This window comes from Telopea speciosissima, chromosome 1, assembly GCF_018873765.1.
Source record: "Telopea speciosissima isolate NSW1024214 ecotype Mountain lineage chromosome 1, Tspe_v1, whole genome shotgun sequence".
NCBI classification, from domain to species: domain Eukaryota; kingdom Viridiplantae; phylum Streptophyta; class Magnoliopsida; order Proteales; family Proteaceae; genus Telopea; species Telopea speciosissima.
Window position 1 is genome coordinate 2,383,385 of NC_057916.1, and position 21,085 is coordinate 2,404,469.

The 21,085-nt window shown below is 39.3% G+C and overlaps 1 protein-coding gene and 1 pseudogene across 2 annotated transcripts in view; one reads left to right on the forward strand and one right to left on the reverse strand.

Moving 5' to 3' along the window:
- Positions 1 to 109: 109 nt before the first annotated feature.
- On the reverse strand, positions 110 to 1,249 carry LOC122638560 (annotated as a pseudogene).
- Positions 1,250 to 3,053: 1,804 nt separating this feature from the next.
- The window catches only part of LOC122669236 (DExH-box ATP-dependent RNA helicase DExH11), a 53,962-nt gene continuing 35,930 nt past the window's right edge, over positions 3,054 to 21,085 (forward strand). For both annotated transcript variants that reach the window (XM_043865954.1, XM_043865962.1), the window contains exons 1-12: positions 3,054 to 3,362; positions 5,090 to 5,350; positions 5,504 to 5,764; positions 5,887 to 5,955; positions 6,140 to 6,218; positions 6,877 to 7,058; positions 7,278 to 7,385; positions 8,926 to 9,027; positions 10,191 to 10,391; positions 10,595 to 10,705; positions 16,721 to 16,788; positions 16,963 to 17,335. In XM_043865954.1, the coding sequence (XP_043721889.1) occupies positions 3,228 to 3,362; positions 5,090 to 5,350; positions 5,504 to 5,764; positions 5,887 to 5,955; positions 6,140 to 6,218; positions 6,877 to 7,058; positions 7,278 to 7,385; positions 8,926 to 9,027; positions 10,191 to 10,391; positions 10,595 to 10,705; positions 16,721 to 16,788; positions 16,963 to 17,335 (1,950 nt within the window). In that variant the 5' untranslated portion in view covers positions 3,054 to 3,227. The remainder of the gene's footprint in view (positions 3,363 to 5,089; positions 5,351 to 5,503; positions 5,765 to 5,886; positions 5,956 to 6,139; positions 6,219 to 6,876; positions 7,059 to 7,277; positions 7,386 to 8,925; positions 9,028 to 10,190; positions 10,392 to 10,594; positions 10,706 to 16,720; positions 16,789 to 16,962; positions 17,336 to 21,085) is intronic.

Sequence of the window (21,085 nt, forward strand, 5' to 3'; positions counted from 1 at the left end):
AAGGGGCTGCCTGAATAACCAACCCATCAGTCACCTCATTCATTCCCATTCCTGGATAAATGAGTATGACAAAGACCAGGAAAGGCAGCAAAGATTTGGTAGATGATCATGATCGCAAAATGGGCCACGCCAGTTTACACCCTTGCGTGTTCTTCCACTTCCCATCCTATGAAGGGAGGATGCATGCACAAGTGCCAATAGATGAAAACTATGAAGCAATACAAAAGCCAAACTTTTCTTCTTAAGGTTTCTTAAACAACGAGAACAATTAACTACTAGAACTATGAAGATCCCAGTGGTCTGGCTGTCTGATACTGCTGAGCTGCTGGGGCAGGTGGTGGTGGTGACACACTGGGTTGATACAATGGAGGATACTGATATGGCAGCGGTGGCGGCATGTATCCATAAGGTGGATAATACTGTGCGTACTGGCCAGGCTGAGGTGACATACTTTGATAGGCAAAATGCTGTCCCCCCTGCTGCTGCTTTTCTGAACCTGATTTGTTCTCACCTGACCCACTTGAGCTACTGCCCAGCCCTTCCTGTGATGCGACAAGAGCACCCATCCTTTGAGGATCCATTGAAGGATAAAAGGTCCTCCTCTCAGGTGGGACTGGGAGTGGAGGAGGAATGTTGAAGTAGTGTAATGGTTGCTGTTGGTCCAAAGACCCTGCTGGTTGGAGCTGTTGATTCTGATGTTGAGATATCACTTGCCTTGGCAGCAAGCCACCGTGGGCCACAGCCCCCTGCTGTCTCACAGCCTCATCCTCAGGGTTCTCAGACTCTGGTTTTGGAGCCTGGGGCTTCCCCCACATTAGCTTCAGCCTCAAACCCTTTATGACTAGCTTATTTGAGAGTTCTTCTGCTGCCTTCTCTGCACGCTGGAGTACCATCCTTATGGATTCGATTTCACCATGTGCAATCCTGCTCCGTTACCCTTACATCAAGACCACCAACATAGAGGGTCTTAATGTTCTCGTCCTCAGGGGTAACTAATGATGTCATTTCTCCTGCTTTATTCAGAAGCTTCATGGCAACTGGATCATTAACTCTGTGAACAAAGTAAAGAAAATCAGAGAGAGACATTGTGAAAATGCAGCCACTTACTATGCGAACGTAGGGATTGTCGCCAAGGCATGATTCGCATATGATGGGGAAATCAGAGCGTTCCCAACCATCGGCCTCCAGATCTCTTTGCAACCTATGCGCCATATTCTTCGTGCCCTAGAAATCCTTCTGATTTTCTGAGTTGAAGCTAACCTCAAAGGCTCGCTATAGAACGAAAAGACTAATAGGACTTTGCTTAGCCTTCCTCTGCGAGTGCGAGAAGCTTCTTGTATGGTTCTCCTGTGATACTTATAGGTTTCGATTATCTCCACTGGTTGGAAAAAAAAAAAAGACAAAAAAAAGTGAGATGAAATCAATATTAGGCTGTGTTTGGTATAGGGACAGGGAGTGAGATAAAATAAAAAATTTCTTTATTGTATTCTAGAACTATAATCTATTTTAAGAATTCTTACAAACACAACCTTAAAATGGTAAATATTTTTATAATTAGAATTTAATATTTAATGAATATAATTATTTAATTAATTTTATGAGAAAAATAATGTTGCATAGTCGTGTGGTTCGTGCTTAGACATAGGAGCACACAAAATTAGCATTCATGCCCTCCTGAAATCGAAAATCCAATCCACGTTGATGCCTTTACACTACGCAATCAGACAATGATCTCTTGCCCTAATTTTAAAATCAAATATCTTACAAAATTTAATATTTTAAATGTGGGTTAAGGATAAGCACACTGCCCGCGTACACTAAACTAGCAGGCGGCACCAATGTGGGTGCAAGATGGAGCATCATACAAAAGGGGTATTTGAGTCATTTCAAAGGGGGAAGAGAGAGATAGACAAAGCGAGCACTAGCTTATGGTATACCGGCGGTGTGGCCCAATATTATTCTCTCAAAAAATAATTATGATAATAATATAAATAGGTTACCTTGTTCTACACGCAATGGACAAGGCCTTCCTAACCCTCACAAGTTATAACTATTAAATAACAACTAAGATTAAATATCCATCTTAAGCAGCTTTGGTGGTTATGGTTACAGTCCGGTCTTTATTGGCCGTTCGGTTATGACCCACTACATTTGGTAATTAAACGGGTCAATTCTAAGACGATTTCCATTCCGGTCCCAAATTGACATATTTTTTTTTGGGTGAATCCCAAATTGACATATTGCCCAAACTAGGGATGCAAGTTTGGCCCCGTTGACCAGAACCCGCCCTGGCCCTCCTTGAGCCCGAACAAGGCATGGGCTGAGATACCTTACCCTAAGGGCGGGTCAGAGCTTGAAATTTCTGACCTTGAGTCAGTGTTGAGGCCTCGGACTGAGCCCGGTCCGGCCTAGCCCAACCCTGTTTTAAGTTATACTATAAAATATATATTGATATTATATATATTATAAACTTTAAATGGCATACTTATTTGTTACATAATACATTATAATGAAGATAATAAGTGATAACATATTTTATTATAGTTGTTATTTTATGTAAAATTGATAAGTTTCTCCCCGATCCAGCCCAACTCAGTCCAGTTCATGCATCTCTCTTCCCCCACTCTATGATCAAGGCCCATCAGGATCAGCCCAGCCCGAACTTGAGGGTGGGTCAGGGTCGGGCCGGGCCAGGGCCAGGGCCTAGCTAAGGGGACTCAGGGTTGGGCTGGGGTTTTGAAAAGCCCAGCCTAACCCGACCCTGTTGGAGCCCTAGCCCAAACACAAAATGCCTCTACAAAATCGAAACTCGAACCAGTAACACTTAAGGCAAACCGATAAAAGAACTCCGAACCAAACTTTGGCTTAACAAATTGATATGGCCATTTACAAGTCCAAAAACGATTTAACCCAACTGAATTGGACCAAGCCGGACCAAACCGACCCATTGAGACATGCACTGCTTTGGCATTCGTTGGTCACCCTTCTTATATACACATTAGGAAATCCGGCCGTTAGTTTCTTAGAGGGAAAGCAAAGGCTAACAGCGATATTTTGTCTTTGGTATGTGCTTGCACTGCTTGGTGAGGTTAATCACGTTCGTTACTCAGTCCTCACTCAAAGACCCGCGAAACGATGATCTTTGAAAGCTTTTCAAAAATTAGTTAGTACGGTGTAGTAGCGATAGTTCCAGACTGCCGAAACCGTAAGGAAGAAGAATTGCAGCCATGGATCCGATCGTTGCAGCGAGCGAATTCTCTTTCAGAGTCGGCTTCTCTGGCTACAGCGGTCACCTAAGGCTGGAGCCTCTCCCACCAGTCGAGCGGGCGAACCCGCTGAAAGCTGTTCCGGATTTCATTATTGTCAGTATACTTCTACTGTTTGTTTCTATATTTGTTTGCATTCTCTCCATGTTAGCGGGACTTTTCTGCTTTTTTGGTTTCTAGGGTTTTGAATGGGAAGCTTTACGAAAATTTCGATTTATTTTTTGGCAAAATTTTGTAGTTCCTTAAGTTATGTAATTATGTTTCTTAGTGAGTTCTATACTGTAGAGGATGCTATGATCTTTAGGTATTAGTGACTGTAAACCTCAATTTCTTTACATCTTGGCAATTGAGATTATAATTTCTTTTTGCGAAATATGTGTAGTGACTTCCAAGGCAAGGTTAAAACTTATATTTCAACCACGGTCGAATCAAAACAGAAATATTTTGCGAAATGGCAAATTGCGGATGAATCTGAAACATTTCGTGAAATGGTGAATTTTGGTTGAAAATTTACACATTTCGGAAAAGGAAAAAAAAAAAAAAAAAAAAAAAAACTGAAATATGCATTTCAGTGGTCAAACAATTGAAGTTTGCCATGAAACTTCGGGGCAATCCTATTCAAGTATGATTGCACATATTCAAACCGTTAGATTGACAATAAGAACATACAAAGAACGGCATTTTGGCTTCAGAGCCTAGTTTGCTACTGCATGCTGTAGCCTACTCTATCTTTTCTCTTATATAACCTATTACGGCATTTTGGCTTTAGAGCCTAGTTTGCTACTGTATGCTGTAGCCTACTCTATCTTTTCTCTTATATAACCTATTCAACACATAATTTAGTATCTGAAAATAAGCAATTGAATTATGTTATAAGAATGAATATAAACAATTTAATAGTACACTAATGTCATCATAGACACTTAATAAGTACAACTGTTGACACCTCTATGCCTACGTCAGTACCACAGAGTTCTGGGGAGGCAAATGATTGATGTACAACGGATCCATTTAGCCGACCCCATTTAGTTGGGAGAATGCTTAGTTGTTGTTGGTGATTATCTCCCCTTTCCCATATTACCCCTCCTCTCTCATTTTATTCCCTTTGGTCCATATTCGAGTGGGCCTTTAAGTGATCCGAACCGGGTTATTGGAACCCCAGATTGTATTACTATGGGTCAACCTAGAAAGGGAAAAATAAGGAATGAACAATTCAAAGCTGATTTAGGAGTAGCTTCAATACATGATAAGCTATGAGAAGGTCGTTTGAGGTGGCATGGGCATGTGCAATTTGATGCTCCAATACGGAGGAGTGATTTGATTCAGATTGAAGGAGCTAAAAGAGCCAGGGGTAGACCTAAAATGACTTTGGGAGAAGTGGTGAGGAAAGACATGCATAGCTTAGGCCTTTTTACAAGTATGGCTTTGAATAGAGCTGATTGGAGGGTAAGGATCCATGTAGCCGACCCCATTTAGTTGGGATAAGGTTGAGTTGAGTTTAATAATATGTCTTGTGGCTTCTTGCCAAGCTTGTATTGTAGAATTGCCAATCTATGCTGACTTTGCAAGCTTACACAACACATTAAACTTAGTACTTTAATGGAGAATGGCAACTTATCCCAGAAAATGAATCTTAAGTGTTACATCAGATTTCTGCTAAATCTGGATATTTGCAGCAAGTAGCACTGAGCTCTCTTCCTCTAGAAGGCTAATATTTTACTCTTATTCCCATTTTACTTATTATTATCGGTTATGTCATATTATAGTTGTCATAGTCATCATTGTCATTGTAAGTTCGTATCCCCCTCTTTTGTCCCTTCCAGCCACCAGCATTTGCACCGGAAACACCTGAATCTGTGAAGAAGTACCTGGAGGAAAAATATCTTCTGCCAGAATTGGACCCTGATGAGTTTTCTCCTGAAAAAGTGGGAAAGCAGTGGGATTTTGATTGGTTTGACAAAGCAAAAGTGCATTTGGAGCCATCATTGTCACGATCTGTGGTGGTTCCAACATGGGAATTGCCGTTTAGGCGCTTCAAGAAGGGAGCATCTGTTCAACACAGATGGGAACCAAAATCTGTGCAGGTCTAATACGCCGTATAAATTTCAATTTGTTGTTCTCTGACAGCTTTCCACCATTTATATTTTCTACGAAATTAACACCAGACTGGATTGTTACTATTGCTGTGATCGTTGTTATTACCTGAATGTGCTCTGTGCTGTTTTTATCACTATCAGATGGATGTAGCACATCTAATGGAAGGAGCTCAGGATTCTGGATCTATGCCACGTATGCCTGGACCTGCAAAAGATTTTGTGAGAGGCACCACCAACAACCGTCCTTTTCGTCCTGGAGGTCTTGATGATTCCCAATCTTCGGAAAGGATACTTCCTGATGGTGCATGCAATGGTGATTGGGTTCGTGAAGTTCTAGATGGTGGCCCTGCACAGGTCATTCCTCCAAGTTGCAAGCATGGGTTAGATCTTGGTGATCTCAAGGTATTTTAATTTGTTAATAAAGTATTTTGCTTGTATCAAGATGCCTTTCTGCTCCCACTTACCCCATCAAAAGAGATGGGAAGGACTATTGTCTAACTTAAAATTTATCACATGCATTGAAGGCATATCCATACTCATGGAGAGTCAGTAAGGACCAAAGTGTGGTTAAGAGCACATCAGGCGAAAAGCTGGTCAGTTATCATTTATAATTTTGCAGTCTTTTACTTATCATTTGTAGAATTTCATTTTATTTAACGAAGAAAAAGGTCTTGCAGTATTTTAGTTATTCTTTCTTCCTCAATGGTTTTTCATTTATGCATCTATAATGCCATTTTTACATTCAATTCATGCTTTTGGTGTTTATGTGATCTGCAGAGTGGTTTGTCTGTACAGTTTGATGATTTATTTAAGAAGGCTTGGGATGATGATATTGTTGAAGAGTCAAGTGGATATGGTATTTATGATTTTCACCTTGGTTTCGTTTTCAGCATATATTTTCTTAAATAAAATTTTGTCCTATATGCTCTTGATCAGGCAATTAGGAAGATATACTATTTATTTTTCTGGGTTTTTAGTTGAATTGCTACTGTTTTTCTGCCTTGAGATTCCTAATGCTGATCTCGATCACTACAATGAAGCTTTAATCTTCCTGATTACCATATTAACTTTGTTGTCATACATAGTCTGCATTTAATTTTCTTCAAATACCTCTTGGGATTTTATGTGCTATTGTCAAGGGTGATCCCTTATTTTGGTGACAGAAAACCCATTTGTGTAACTTTGATATGTACACTCAGAATGGGAAAGACCACTCTGGTTTTCATATTTTTCCTTGTACTAGTGTAGAAGCCTTCTGGGACTTTGTGAATCATCTTTTTGACAATGTAATACTGGCTATCTACTGGAATTTGTTTGTTAGCTAATTTCTGAGGCCATCATCAATGTGATGATTTGCAGATCAGATGAATTCATGTGCTCAAGTAAAGGTTGCGCACTTAAACCAAAAATAATAATCTTAGATGTCATTGCCACTCTAATTTTGTAGAAAACTACTTGTGAAACTTGGCTTGAGAACTAAGTTCATGCTTTTTACTTGAATTTTGTGTGTAAAGACACTCTCATAGAAGCGGAGCCAGTTAAGCTAGAAAATGAAATGGAAAAGGCAGCCACTGTGACCAGTAGTGCTCCTGGTTCTGAAGCTTCAGTGTTAGATGAGATACTGTTGGCTGATCCAGGAGGATCAACATCAAGGTTCGATGGAACTGGTGATGGTGGTGGACAACAGCCAAAAGAGGTATTTGTCTGTTCTGTACTGTGTCAGCAGTTCACTTTCCTCCCTCATTCTTTAAATAAAATAGTCCTAAACTTTTGCACTCTGTTCTCTTGTATTGCATTCTCTTTCTATTCTGTTCATGTTCAGAAAGTTGGTTTACATCTGTTCTTGTGGATTTTTTTCCTATCCTACCTTTTACAGCGAATGCTTTGGTTATTGAGTTCCACATACTGTCTGCAGGCTTGGGCTGTTAGTGGAGGGAGTGAAGGAATTGCCGATCATTTTCATGAACTTGTTCCTGATATGGCCCTTGATTTTCCTTTTGAATTAGATACATTCCAGAAAGCGGTACTGCTTCTATAACTTTTCAACCTTTCCTATCTGTTGGCAAAATGATGTATGGTTAAATGTTGTTCGTAAGAAAAGTATGACCTGAACTGAAGTATGCTTTTATGTCAACATTTTCACTATGTTTGTTATATCATGGCATGCTGTTTTAGATTGTAAATGTTTGGATGAAGTAAAACTTGTCACCAATCGTGTGGGACACCGCTGCTACGTATAATAATGTCATAGCCTCAAATACCTCAAACGGATGCATTTTCATCTTACTGCTTTTGTATTACCTTTTTTCCCTTTCATTTCAGTTCCATTTGTTTATGAAGCCATGGAACAGTTCTGTTCTCATATTATCAATGTTTCCTTTATTATTTATCATATTAATGCAGATCCATCAGATTTGAAAGATCTGATTGGATTACACGTAATGGGCCGACTAATGAATGGAAGAGATTCTAATCTGACATCTAGATGTGGGTAAAATCTGATATCAGATCCAACGGTCAGAATTGAAGATGGAAGCTACAAGATCCTAACAACTAGTTTTCAGAATTTAAATTAGTCATAAAATTGACTAGTATGTGAATTTAATGGGTGGAATGGAGGGGAGGAAAAAAAAAAGTCAAAGGGTGTCATTTGCGGGGGGGGTGTTACAAGCTTTAAATAAAAAAGGAAATAGAAGTCTAATCAAGACAGACTTCCTAATTAGTACAAACTATAAAATAAGACATCTAAAAGAACTAAAAGATTCCCTAATCCTAAAAATCTACTAACGGACCCCACATAATCTTTGTCCATCTGCTTAATCCCGTGTAACGGTTAAATCCCAATCCCAACTTTTGGGCTTATAAAAGAGGCCCGTTACATTAATTAAAGCGAAAAATAATAAGCCCAAGGCCCGTAGAACAATGGGCCAAAATAATGTATGTTAAAGTCTAATTGGTCCGATTGAAGACCCTTAACTGCATCACATATGCTTGACTACACTGGTTAGCATATATAAATAGAGTTTAGAGTTCCAAATGGTCTTCTTTGCCATGGATTTGCACATCTCAGCTATAGGAGTTTGAAAATGGAGAATAAGGAGCACCTTGCATCATTGACTTTAATATGATATTGAATATAGGATTAAGTTTTCTTTCACCCGTGGAGAAGGAAGAATCCTTTCCCCACTGGTGATGTGACCTTGTGATTGGACTTGTGTGTCATCATTAACTCCCAACCCCCCCTATTGTACAGAGTTGAAAATACTCTTCACCATGCTAATCAAAGGGTTTGGATTTCCCATTCTCTCTTCATCATGGGTGAAAGAAATAGGATCCTTGAATATATTATGTAGAAGTAAATCTTTGTTTTATCTAGAATAACTTCATTTTTTTAAGTGCTATCTGTTTCTGATTGTATTTGTACTAGTATTGAGGACTTCAAATGTCGTTTACTAAATATAATTTTCTTGTAGCATGACAACATAATTTCTCTTTGAACAACCTTTGCCATGTGCAGGAAAAGTAATATTTTTTTTCTATTTTGTCTCATGTGGCTGCTGCAGGCTATATATTATCTTGAAAAGGGGGACTCTGTTTTCGTAGCAGCTCATACATCAGCTGGAAAGACTGTTGTTGCAGAATATGCATTTGCTTTGGCTACAAAAGTATGAATTTCAGCCTCTGACTCCTCAATTTGAGCATAAAATGGGTCAGATCCATATGGATCCATGGTCAGATTGGAAGTAACACTGGTTCGATGCTGACTCTGATCAGTTCTTGTGAGCCCATATCTGGCTGAGTCTCCAAAAGGTCCTAGATATGGATTGTATAAAAGAGGTGTACGGTGTACCTAGTGCATGAAGCTCCCGCCACTGCGGGGTCTGCGGAGGGTCATAATCTACACAGCCTACCCCCGCTTTGCGGAGAGGCTGTTTCCTGACTCGAACCTGCGACCACTTGGTCACAATGGAGCAACCTTACTGTTGCGCCAAGGTCCGCCCTCATTCTAAATACTAGAGATCGTATCCAAGCTAAATATCTATGGTTCATTTTAATCACTTGTTTAAATAGTGTATGCAAAAACTAGGAACTGGGTCCAGGTAATACCTGAAGTACCCAACCTTGATCTGACCTGAATATTCAAGCGGATTTATTTAGAGTGCAAACCTTGCTGAAGTGGATGCAGGTCAGAGGTGATCTTGGACTGTCATGCAATTTTATGCTTTATCCTCAACTATTTTATTGTGTTACAAACTGCTTATCCAAAAGCTCAAGCATTTAGGAAGGGCATACAATAACACATTTCAAAATAACCCCACATATGTAGCCCCCCCCCCCCACCCACACACGGCTCTACATGCGGTACCAACACGTGGCACCAATGATACAGGGCACAGGGCACACTTCCAAGTTCCAAGGATCGAACACCCAACTTTTGGCTTTGATACCATGTTATAACTGCTTATCCCAAAAGTTCGAGCTTTTAGGAAGGGACACAGAATAATGTATATCAACATATTGTTGTCATATCATCCCCCTGATACGAACACTATTTTGAACCTAGAATGTGGAATAAGGCTTAAAAAGCTTTTCCGGTTGCTGAGGCTGTTTTACAGTTCCAAGTACCAGAAAGCTGGCAAAGTATTTTATGCTTGCATCAAGTTGCCTTATATTTTCATCTGGATCCATAAGCTCCCCCCTAGCTGGCACACACTAATTGGATCTGCTCTATTTCATTGCATCACATTGTACTTTTCCACAGTATTGGTGTTGTTGTATCTGTAGAATTTTCATGCTAAATGTTTTAAAAGATAAGTATCTTATGCAGCATTGCACACGGGCTGTATATACTGCTCCCATAAAAACCATCAGCAACCAGAAATACAGGGATTTCTGTGGAAAATTTGATGTTGGTCTTCTCACTGGGGATGTTAGCTTGAGGCCCGAGGCATCTTGTCTTATCATGACAACCGAAATATTAAGGTCAATGCTCTACAGAGGCGCTGATATTATACGCGATATTGAATGGGTAAGGGCTCATTTTATATGGTATTTTACTCCATGGTGATTTATTCTTTTGGCTTTTATTGTCTTGTATTTAGATGGTGATATTTTTCCTTTTATTTTTGGATTCTTGCATTCTTGTTTCTTCCTTTTTATGTACTAAATTTGTCCATTCTTTAGTGGAAATTCTTGAGATATTCTTTGATTTCTGAATATTTGGTGAAACAGGTTATATTTGACGAAGTGCACTACGTCAATGATGTTGAAAGAGGTGTTGTTTGGGAAGAAGTTATTATCATGCTTCCGAGGCATGTCAATATTGTCCTCCTTTCTGCAACAGTATGTATTTCTTTGTTACATTTATATTTTGGACCATGGGATGGGGCCGTATCAATGATGATGGTGTTGATTATTGTGGACATGTGTTACATGCAGCTTGTATTTTCCATAAATTAGATCATAGGAATCTTTCCTTGTCTTCCCCCCATCCCTTTTAAACATATGCTGTTCATCTAGCATACATGATTTTAAATCTTGTCACCCTGGAAGTTATGTATTGGGAATTTTTTTTCCGGAAATATATTTTATTTCTGCGAGGATTCTGCCCCACAAACAAAATAAGGGGAAAAAAAAAAAACTTATTTCAGATATTTTCAAACATTATTTGCCACACTCGACCATTTACATTTATGGAATTTACTTCATTGTTTAGTATAATGCACGCATGGTTACAACTTTGTCACAGTATTTTTGCCAGATTTTGGAATGTTTAATATGATACATATGATCTTTTTGAGTGCCTTTTTTTTTCCCCTCATTTTTTGGGGGTGCATTTGATCATCTTCCTTTGCCCAATAAGTGTTCAAGAATCCTACTACCTTATCTGTCATCGCCACTCCCTTCTCTAGTACTAACTGCTAAGATGGGAGAGAATCACAGCTTGATTTGTGTTTTTTTCATTATTAATTTTTAGGGAAAAAGAAGGCTGCCAGGCTGTGTGGCCCCTGTGCCCAGACACAGGAAGGGTGGAATAACCACCCTGCCCACCCTAAGCCTAGGGTTTTAGTAGGAGCCTTAGTTTAGTTTATTTAAGTTCTATACTTAGTTTTATTTTCATACTTAACTTTTTATTTGGTGTTTTAAATTGAACCAGATCAACCAATGGTTCAATTTAATTGATTTTAATGGTTTTTCTTTTAGTTGTTTAGTTGGGCTGGACTAGGACTCTATTTTGAGTCTATTTCAGTTTCCTAGTCAATTTAAGTTAGCTAATAGGTTAAGGATTGGGTTAGGCCTTTCCTTTTTAGTGTTTAAGTCTATTTTTGAGTCTTTCTATATAAGTTTGTAAGGGAGGCCAACATTGAATACGAATTTGATTAATAAAAACTCAGCTTTATGCTTGCTGCCTTTGTTCCTGTTGTTGCTCCTTGAGAGTGTTGCATCCTTGTGGGTTTATCAAGGTGGAAGGGATTGGTGGATCTCCAATCGACTCCTTGCATCGTGAAGATCGGGAGGGCTGCTACTTATCTCCTTGCATCGTGAAGATCGGGAGACCCCATTGTTCATCTTCAAAACTGCTGCCATTGAAGATCAGTGTTCAAGTAAGTACTTTACAGTTTCAGCAATCACCCTTCTTCTCCTAATCCTCCTAATCCTCTAAACCCGGCCCCATCAATCCCCATTGTCAATACTCAATTATTACTACTTTCCTCATCCACCATTAATACCATAGATCCATTAGAACCCTAAAACCTGCAACTATTCTTCTTCCTTCTAGAAGGTCACATACAAGGTGATTTTTGAGATCTACCAAACCAGCCATCCGATTGAACTCAGATTTTCACCATACCTCCATTAACCCTAATTTGGGAAGTGATTCAAATTTGACCTAATTCATGTGGCCTGATTTGAATATATTCTCATATTTCCCATTCTGCCCCTACCTCCATTGAAACACAGTTTCAGACCTTCAACCATAATCGATTCTGATTTCATGCTCAGAATAAGTAGTTGATTTCGTGACATATTAATTCTGAAATTAGTAACCTAATCATATCTCTTAACCCTAGTTCCAAGTACCCTATTTACCATAATACCCTCACTCCTACCCTAACTGGGATTCCTCCATAACTTCAAATCTGTCCATCAGTTTCAAACCAAACTTTCAGCATACATCCCTTACATCATTATTGACACTCAATCCAAGTTTCATCAGACCCCCACCACCCTAAACCCTAGAATCCCCTTCTCCTACCTCCATTAGGAATTGTCTCAAATAACCTTATCTTGCTGCCCAACTCACCTAACCTACTTCTATTCACTCAAACATCATAAAACTTATACTATTAGACTTCCCTACACCTACCTATCATTACTATATAAGACAACCCTAACCTAAACCTAACTTTAACCCTAATTTTGACCTAAAACTCAAGTTTCACCCATTCGGATGACCTGTTCAGATCAAAACTCTGATCTTACCTGGCTCCTATTAGGCCTTGCCTATATAGGACCTCATTACTCTCTCTCAATTTTCTCCTAGCACCACCTCCCTCACAGCACCATCGCCTAGCCTTCCAACACCACCACTATTCCTCTCTCCCTCTCGGTTTCTCCTGGAGCCCTTTCTGGCGCCACCGAGAGGGCAGTACTGCCTCCCACCACTTCGGCCACCCTCGGTGGTGATGTTCTAAGCCTCTGAGGACCCCTTTTGTCTCTTTTTGTGTTTTTCTTGTCCTTCTTGATGTTTTGAAGGACTGTTTCTCCACTTTCCTGTGGATTTGTTGGTGTTGGTTGATGTTTTAGGCTTTCTCCAGCACTTTGTGTAATTTTTCCTTTGGGAACAATGGCACAAAATTCGGATCTCTCTACTGCTACATCTGTAACTGAAGGGCAAGTTCGTGACGGCTTTCCCACCTTCCTTTTTTTGCTCCGTTCGCTTAGACTAAAGCAGTTAGAAGATGGGTCAAATAGGGATTCTTTTTAATTTTTTTATTTTATTCATGTTATTAGAATTGTAGGAATGTAGGTCTCCAATTTTATTTTGTCTTCAGCTTTGGATTAGATAGATAGAGTTTGGTTATGATTTCAGTTTCAAAGTAGGAAATAGGATTTATTTTCTTTTATTTCTATAAAAGAGCATGTACTCCCACGATGGAGATTAGAGAGTTTTTGAATGAAATTTTGTTTAGGTTAATCGATGGTTGCCATTAGCCTTGCGTGCATCCCTTCCCACTTCTTATTTTTTCCTGTCTCCTTCATCTTCTTCTTCTTTCTTCTTTCCACATACTCTAGACTTCCTCTGTTCTGGCGCTAAAACCTGCAACAGATCAGCATCAACGAGAGCCTTGCTGATTTATTAATCCTGGTTGATTGGCTCTGAAATTTGGGTCGAAGGAAGCCCATCAACTGTTGACTGTAATCCCTGAATCTTGTCCCCAGATACATCTCCCTTGGAAGGCTTTGAAGTCTGATTCAGACTTCGTTCTGTTTTACTTTTACCGTCAGATCTGATTTCAGATCTCACTAATCAATTGCAAGCAGAATTTGGAGGCTATTTTCTTGTTGGGATCGGCAGACCTTGGCACTGCGATTCTATTCCAGAAATTTCAAGGAGAATCGTTTTCATATGAAGGAGTTTCCTCGGCTGGAACGACTCCAGTTCACTGCCTCTCTTTCTATCATGTTATTGCAAGGTTGAAGAAGACATAATAATTCTTTAAAATTGCAAGTAAGGACAACTTATATTATTTACACAATACCCCCATATCCTCTGATGCTATTCTGTTTATCCCCATTTTTTTTTCTCATTCCAAGCATACTCCTCCCATTAACACATTATAGCCCATCCACTTGTTTCTCTCTATATTTATGGCTGATCTATTAAATAACGGTTCTGCCACTCCTTTACAACTTTAGATTAATTACAATTTTGCCATTGCTCTTACAAATTTTCAAATTATTTACTATTTTGCCATCAACTTTGAATTTAGGATTTTTTTTCAAATCCCCTCTCGAATTGCCCAAACGTACAAATGCACCCCCTGAAACTTTACTAATTCCAAATGCACCCATACTTTCCAAACTTTGTAACAATCTAGTCCAGTCCGTTAGTCTGGGACGTTAGACGTTAGTTTCAGGGAATCTAATGACCAAAATGTCCTTATGATAAAACCCACCAAAATTAAAGAGTAAAGTGACCAAATTGCTCTCATCTTCTCCAAATCGTTTAGGGTTTGAAACTGAAACCCTAAACCTAAGTAAGGATCTGAAAAAAGATATTTCTCAAGCTGAAAGTAAAGCAGAGAGTGTTGAGGCCAAGTGTGTGCTGTTTACACAGTCTAACTTGGAACTTAACCAGGAGCTGGGTCATCTTAAGAGCACTGGCAGTAACACCGAGAAGATAAATTTTCTCGAGAAGCAGCTGAGGGAAGCTGATATTCAACTACAACATGCAAACGCATCTGCTGAAGAAAGTCAGGAGCAGCAGAATCTGTTGTATTCTACAATAGAGGATATGCAAAGAAAAGTCTGATTGACCTGTGTTTCCCAAAAAAGGTGGGCTGTGTCTAATAGACACAAGTCACAATTCCCAAATCGATCTAAATAAATGTAAAATCATTCTTTAAAAACTGATCTGGAGATAGACCTTAAATCGGTACTGTGTTGAATCAAACTGGTTCAACTGCTGTTAAAATGGGTTGATCCACTGATGGCAGCAAGAAACCACCTCAAATGTATATGTTTTATCTCCTCATTGATATATTTATTTTGTCAAGACAACTAAAAGTAAGATATTCACTTTATTTTGGTATTCGTTTAGCTATTACCTCATTAAATTTATGATTAGTTTCCTAATAAAGTTGGTGAAGTGTCTAGAATGTTGAAACTACTAACTGATGATCCATTTAATTAAGTTTTCATTACTTATAAAATTTGATTTTCTGTTAATGCTCCATCTTTTTTATGAGATCTTTTCCTTGACATAGCTATTATCATATGATGCCCACTTTTGGACAAGAACAAGACAAAAAGCAAGATATTTACTCCAGTCCTCAACATCTGGAAAATGACTTGCATGAAAGAATTTGGTAGGTCATTCTCCTTAATAAATTGGAATAACTGTTGTAGCAGTCTGCTTGACTGACAATGGATTCAGAAATTTACACACAATCCATAGAAATGATAGTGCAAAAAAATTACGTGTATGTCATCATCTAAAAAATGTTGTGTTACATGAAAAGAAATGGAACAGTTTCCATTGGAATTCTGATTCTCTGCTGACAAGGACAATTAATATGCTCACTGACCAAGTAGTAACTGATGTTATCTTTTCTTTTTCCATCCCAAAAAAGAGATTCCAAATTAGGCATGAGTGCTATTGTGCCCTGACTAGTACTGGATGACTTGTTTTGAACGGTTCACTAAGAAATGGTTCTTTCTAGGTTTTGAAAATTTTTGGGTCTGTAGGCAAACTGATCAAAAGCATAGCTGAGAGTCCTACTAGTCTGATGACTCTGACCCCCAGGAGTTCTCCAGGTTATAGGGCAGTGGGATATATATGAAAATGGGAAAAAAAATTCCAAGATTCTGGAATGACTTCTTATGATTAAAATATTAACAAATGATTTTGGCTGAGATTATAAAATTCTCAAAAATTTCAGTTGGGTCTGGAGGATTTAGATTTTGAAATTTCAGCGATGTTTTAAAAACATTGGACACATTAATATTCTTTTGGTCTGCTTAGCTGCAATATGAATGCTAAAATAATAAATATTTCACTCTTAATATGGTCTTGCTCAAATCTTTAGAAGGGATCATAGACCAATAAAATGTTCACCCCAATGTAATTGGTCAATATTGATAAAGTGGGTGAGGATGGGAATACCTTTTATTGATTCTATTTAGCTAAGTTCGACTCAAAATAGTGTTGTGCCTCCCCCCCCCCCCCCCAAACAAAAAAATAAAATAAAAAATAACAGAGCCTTGTCCCAGCTATGAAAGGTTGTCCAGTGACAACAGTTACCTACGATTCTCACTGTTACTTAAATGATATAATCCATAATTTTGTTCAAATTTGTTACCTATGATTCTCACTGTTACTTTAATGATAAAACCCATAATTTGTCCCACATTGGAACCAGAACCATTTGCCACATGTGTGATGCTTTTTCTGCTTCTTGGAACTTCTGTGCAATAATAGTTGAAGGTCAATTCCTTTTAGTAAAAACTTACTTCAAAATGACAATTTTGCATATTTCAAAATATTACTTAATAAGTTGTAGTTGATAATTTCCAGCTTTACTGACTTGAGGTTCCTAGCACATCGACTTAGTTATCAGTAACATTTTGTAGGTGCCCAACACAATAGAATTTGCGGATTGGATTGGTCGGACCAAGCAAAAAAAAATCCGCGTTACAGGGTAAGTAGTAAATTTAGTTTTGATAGCCAGAGTTATTAAATTATTTTTGCTGCCTTAGAAGCTATATATGTTGCCTTTTTTTTATATGAATATTGGAATGAAAGCTTGCATTGTACCTCGGTCAACCTCTATTTTAATTTACCATATTTTTGTTTGGCATTTGCTTACTACCAGGACCTCAAAAAGACCCGTTCCTTTGGAGCACTGCCTATTCTATTCTGGAGAGCTGTACAAAATATGTGAAAATGAAACTTTTCTGCCTCAAGGATGGAAAGCTGCTAAGGATGCTTACAAGAAGAAAAATTCAAGTACAGTTGGAGGTGGTACTGGAACATATCTTGGGTCTGCAGCAGCCCATGGCGGAGCTCGAGTGCAGCAACGTGAAAATCCTAACCGTGGCAAACAGAATAAGCATTCCGGACCTCAAAGTTTGGGTAATTTTTCAGGGAGTGGTGGGTTGAGCCAGAGCAACTGGGGGTCGAAGAGATCCGAGGCTTCTCTGTGGCTGTTGCTTATAAACAAGCTTTCAAAGAAGTCCCTTTTACCCGTATGTTTGGACTGTTTCATTTTAAAGTTAATATGTGCTTGTTCATGTGTTGATATTTTCCCAATAATATTTATTTGATAGTGTTATAATATGGGTATAAGGGTAGAATTGTCCTAGGGGCATTACTGTACTTGTACTCGATTCTATTCTATATAAATAAAGCCTGGTCACTGTCACATAGACAAGTCATCATTCCCCAAATCACAACTTGGTATCAGAACTGGTTTACACTGGATCCATGTGTCCACTATATGCCACACGTGCGGAGGAGTGTTGGGAGTTTAGTCCCACATTGGCTACTGACTAGCCTACAGCCCCACTTATACATTTGGGATGGAAATTTTACATGATATCAGAGGAAGGATCCACCTTGGGATCCAAACCCTAATACCAAAGTGCTGCCATCTCCCTAGCATCCTCTCTCTCTTTCTCTCAGCTCCTCCTCTCATCGAGACGAGAGTAGTTCTAGGCCCTTGGTGGTGATCTTCTTCCCGCCAAGGGTTATTCCCTTTGTTGATCTCTCCTGCCTTGCTTCTATATGGCTTGAGAGATCTTATGTGTGACCACTCATTGTTGTTGTGAAGATTTAATGGTGCAACACTTCACTCAGGCTGTCCGAGTTTGTTTAGGTTGCTGCCCTTGCTGTAGCATGTGTTAGAGATTCTTCTTCTTTAATTTATTTATTTATTTGAGATCAGCAGTCATTCGGACATCACAACTGCATCAACTGGAACTGATGGAATGGGTCGTAGTGACTTTCCTTCGTTCCATGTTAGCTCTATCAAGTTGGATGGGAGCAATTACCTGATGTGATCTCTATCTTGCTTTTTGTCTATCGAATCCCGTGGTTTTCCGGGTTTCTGACAGGTGAATCTGAGAAGCCTACTACTGTTGGTCCGTCTTTGAAAAAGTGGAGTTTTGACAACTCTCTAGTAATGTCATTCCTTATCAATTCGATGCAACCTAATATTACACGGGGTTACCTGTTGTTGGCTACTGCTGCCAAGATTTGGAAGGCTGCCAAGGACACATTCTCAAGTTGGGAATGACGCTTAGGTCTATGCACTGAGGAAGAAGCATGAAATTAAACAGAAGGAGATGCCATTATCCCAATATTACTTTGAGTTACGTGGCATATGGCAAGAGTTGGTTTTTTATGAGGACTTTCAAGCCACATATTCTGCAGACGCTACTAGCTTCAAGAAGCGTGGAGATAAACCCCGTGGTTATGATTTCTTGGTGGGTCTCAATGTGGAGTACGATCAAATTTGTGCTCATATTCTTAGCTGTGACCCTTTTCCATCTCTGGAGCAATTATATGCTATAGTTCCGTTAGAAGATAGTCGCTGTACAACAATGCTAAAGCCCATATCACAGGAATGATCAGCCCCATAGTCAGGCCCTAGATCACAGTCTCGAGGCGCTCTAGTGATCGTGCTTCTATTGATAAAGAACGCCATACCAGGGAACACTGCTGAAAACTTCATGGCCATCCCACCAATTCTTCTCGTGGTCGTAGTCAAGGTCGATCCAACCACCCCATGCACACCACATTGAGACATCTGATGCTGCCCCAATGGGTGCTTTTTTATCATAGGACAAGCTGTTGATTTTTAGGCGCCTGATGGCCAAGTTAGAGCCTTCATCTTCAGCTTCATCGTCTGCTGCCTCTGTGTCAGTCATATCAGACTCCAACTTTGCCCATTTATGTATATCTTTCAGTGGTCACTGTGCCTCAGTTGTATCCGTCCCTTGGATGATTGACTCAAGGGCTACTGACCATATGATTGGGTCTTCCAATCAATTTTCTTCATATTCTTCGTGTTCAGGTAAGGACAAAGTTTGGGTTGCTGATGGTACTCTCTCCACTGTCTTTGGAAGTACTCCATTTAGTGCTCCTCCTTGGTATAATTATCTTATGTGTTACATGTTCCCAATTTCTCTACTAATCTTCATTCTACTAGTAGTCTTACTCGAGATCTGAATTGTAAAGTGACTTTTTTCCCTTCTCGTTGTCTTTTAGGATTTGATGATGGGGAAAACAATTGGCAGTGGTAAACTGCATGATGGCTTATATTTGCTTGACACTGGTTCTCCTTCCACGATTGGTAGTGGTAGACTGCATGATGGTTATGAAAGGACCTTTTCAATCTTATCTTACTGATCAGTGCATATCCATCAAACCAGTTGAGTTGATACCCCTATTCAGAATGGTGTTGCCGAACGTAAGAATCAACATCTGTTGGAAGTGGCATAGTCCCTCATGTTTGCTATGCATGTCCCTGGCTCCCTGCTCGGTTTTGGAGTGAGGTTGTCCTCATTGCTACCTACCTTATTAATAGAATGCCTACTTGAGTTTTGGATTCTCATTGCCCTCTTGATATGGTCTTAGGCTCCTCTTCCTTCATTGTTCCTCCTCAAACCTTTGGCTGTGTTTGCTTTGCCTAAAATCATCATCTTCATGGCAAGCTTGATTCACAGGGTCTCAAGTTGTATTTTCATTAGCTATTTTGCTACCCCGAAAGGTTACCATCCTCCTCATCGTGTTTTGGTCACTATGGATGTGGTTTTTCATGAGTCAGAGGCCTATTATTCTTTATTTTCACCTCTTCAGGGGGAGAGTGTTATCCATGGGGAAGATGTGCCACTTGTTGTTCCTCTTGATAATCCAATATTTCAGGCAGAGGATAAGGTTGGTGATATTGTTGTTGAAAAAGATGTGGTTGAGAAGGAGAATCTTCCTATTCAAGGGGAGACTAGACCGTTTCCACTACAGGTGTATGTTTGTTCACCTATTCGTCCTTAAAGATGTAAGTAGAAACCACCACCATTGTGCCAAGCCAACCGACAACCATTGATCCAAGTTCCACTCCACCTTCTGGCAACCTCTTTCCTCCTAGTGATAGTAATTCTTCTCTTGATTTACCTATTGCGATTTGAAAGGGAATCAGGTCTTGCACTCAACATCCTATTTCTAATGTTGTTTCATACAATTCTCTTTCACCTTCCTACCATGCTCTTGTCTCTTGTCTCTTGTCTTTTGTTCCCATTCCTCAGAACTGGCAGGAGGCACTAGTAGATTCTCGATGAAAAAATGTTATATTGAAGAAATGAAGGCACTTGGAAAGAATGACACTTGGAAATTGGTTTCTCTTCTATCAACAAAGAAACCTGTGGGGTGCAAATGGGTTTTCAAGTAAAGCAAAAAAGTGGATGGCGTTGTAGACTAGTACAAAGACTGGCTTGGTGCCAAAGGCTTCACCCAGACGTATGGGATAGATTACCAGGAGACCTTTGCTTTGGTTTCGAAGATGAATACTATTAGAGTTATCCTCTCATGTGCAATCAACTTTGGTTGGGAACTGCAACAATTGGATGTTAAGAATGCATTTCTTCATGGTGAGCTTGAGGAGGAAGTCTATATAGAGATTCCCCCTTGTTTTTCTTGCAACGAAACTCAAGGAAAAGTTTGCAAATTGAAACAGGCATTGTTGGAATATGTAATCCAGAATACCTTGGGGGTATTCTGGTCCTTTTGGGGTTAGTTTATTTATTATGTTATTAGGTATAGTCGGCAATGTGGGTTTTAGTCCCACATTGCCTAGTTTAGTCTATTTGTAATTTCCCCTCTATTTATAATAGAGGGGCTTACCTATCAATTAATTAATTCAAGTATTTTACAATTTCCATCTTCTCTTCTCTCTTTTCTTCTCTCTAGAGTTACTGGTTACAGGTCCTAGGTTTTCTACA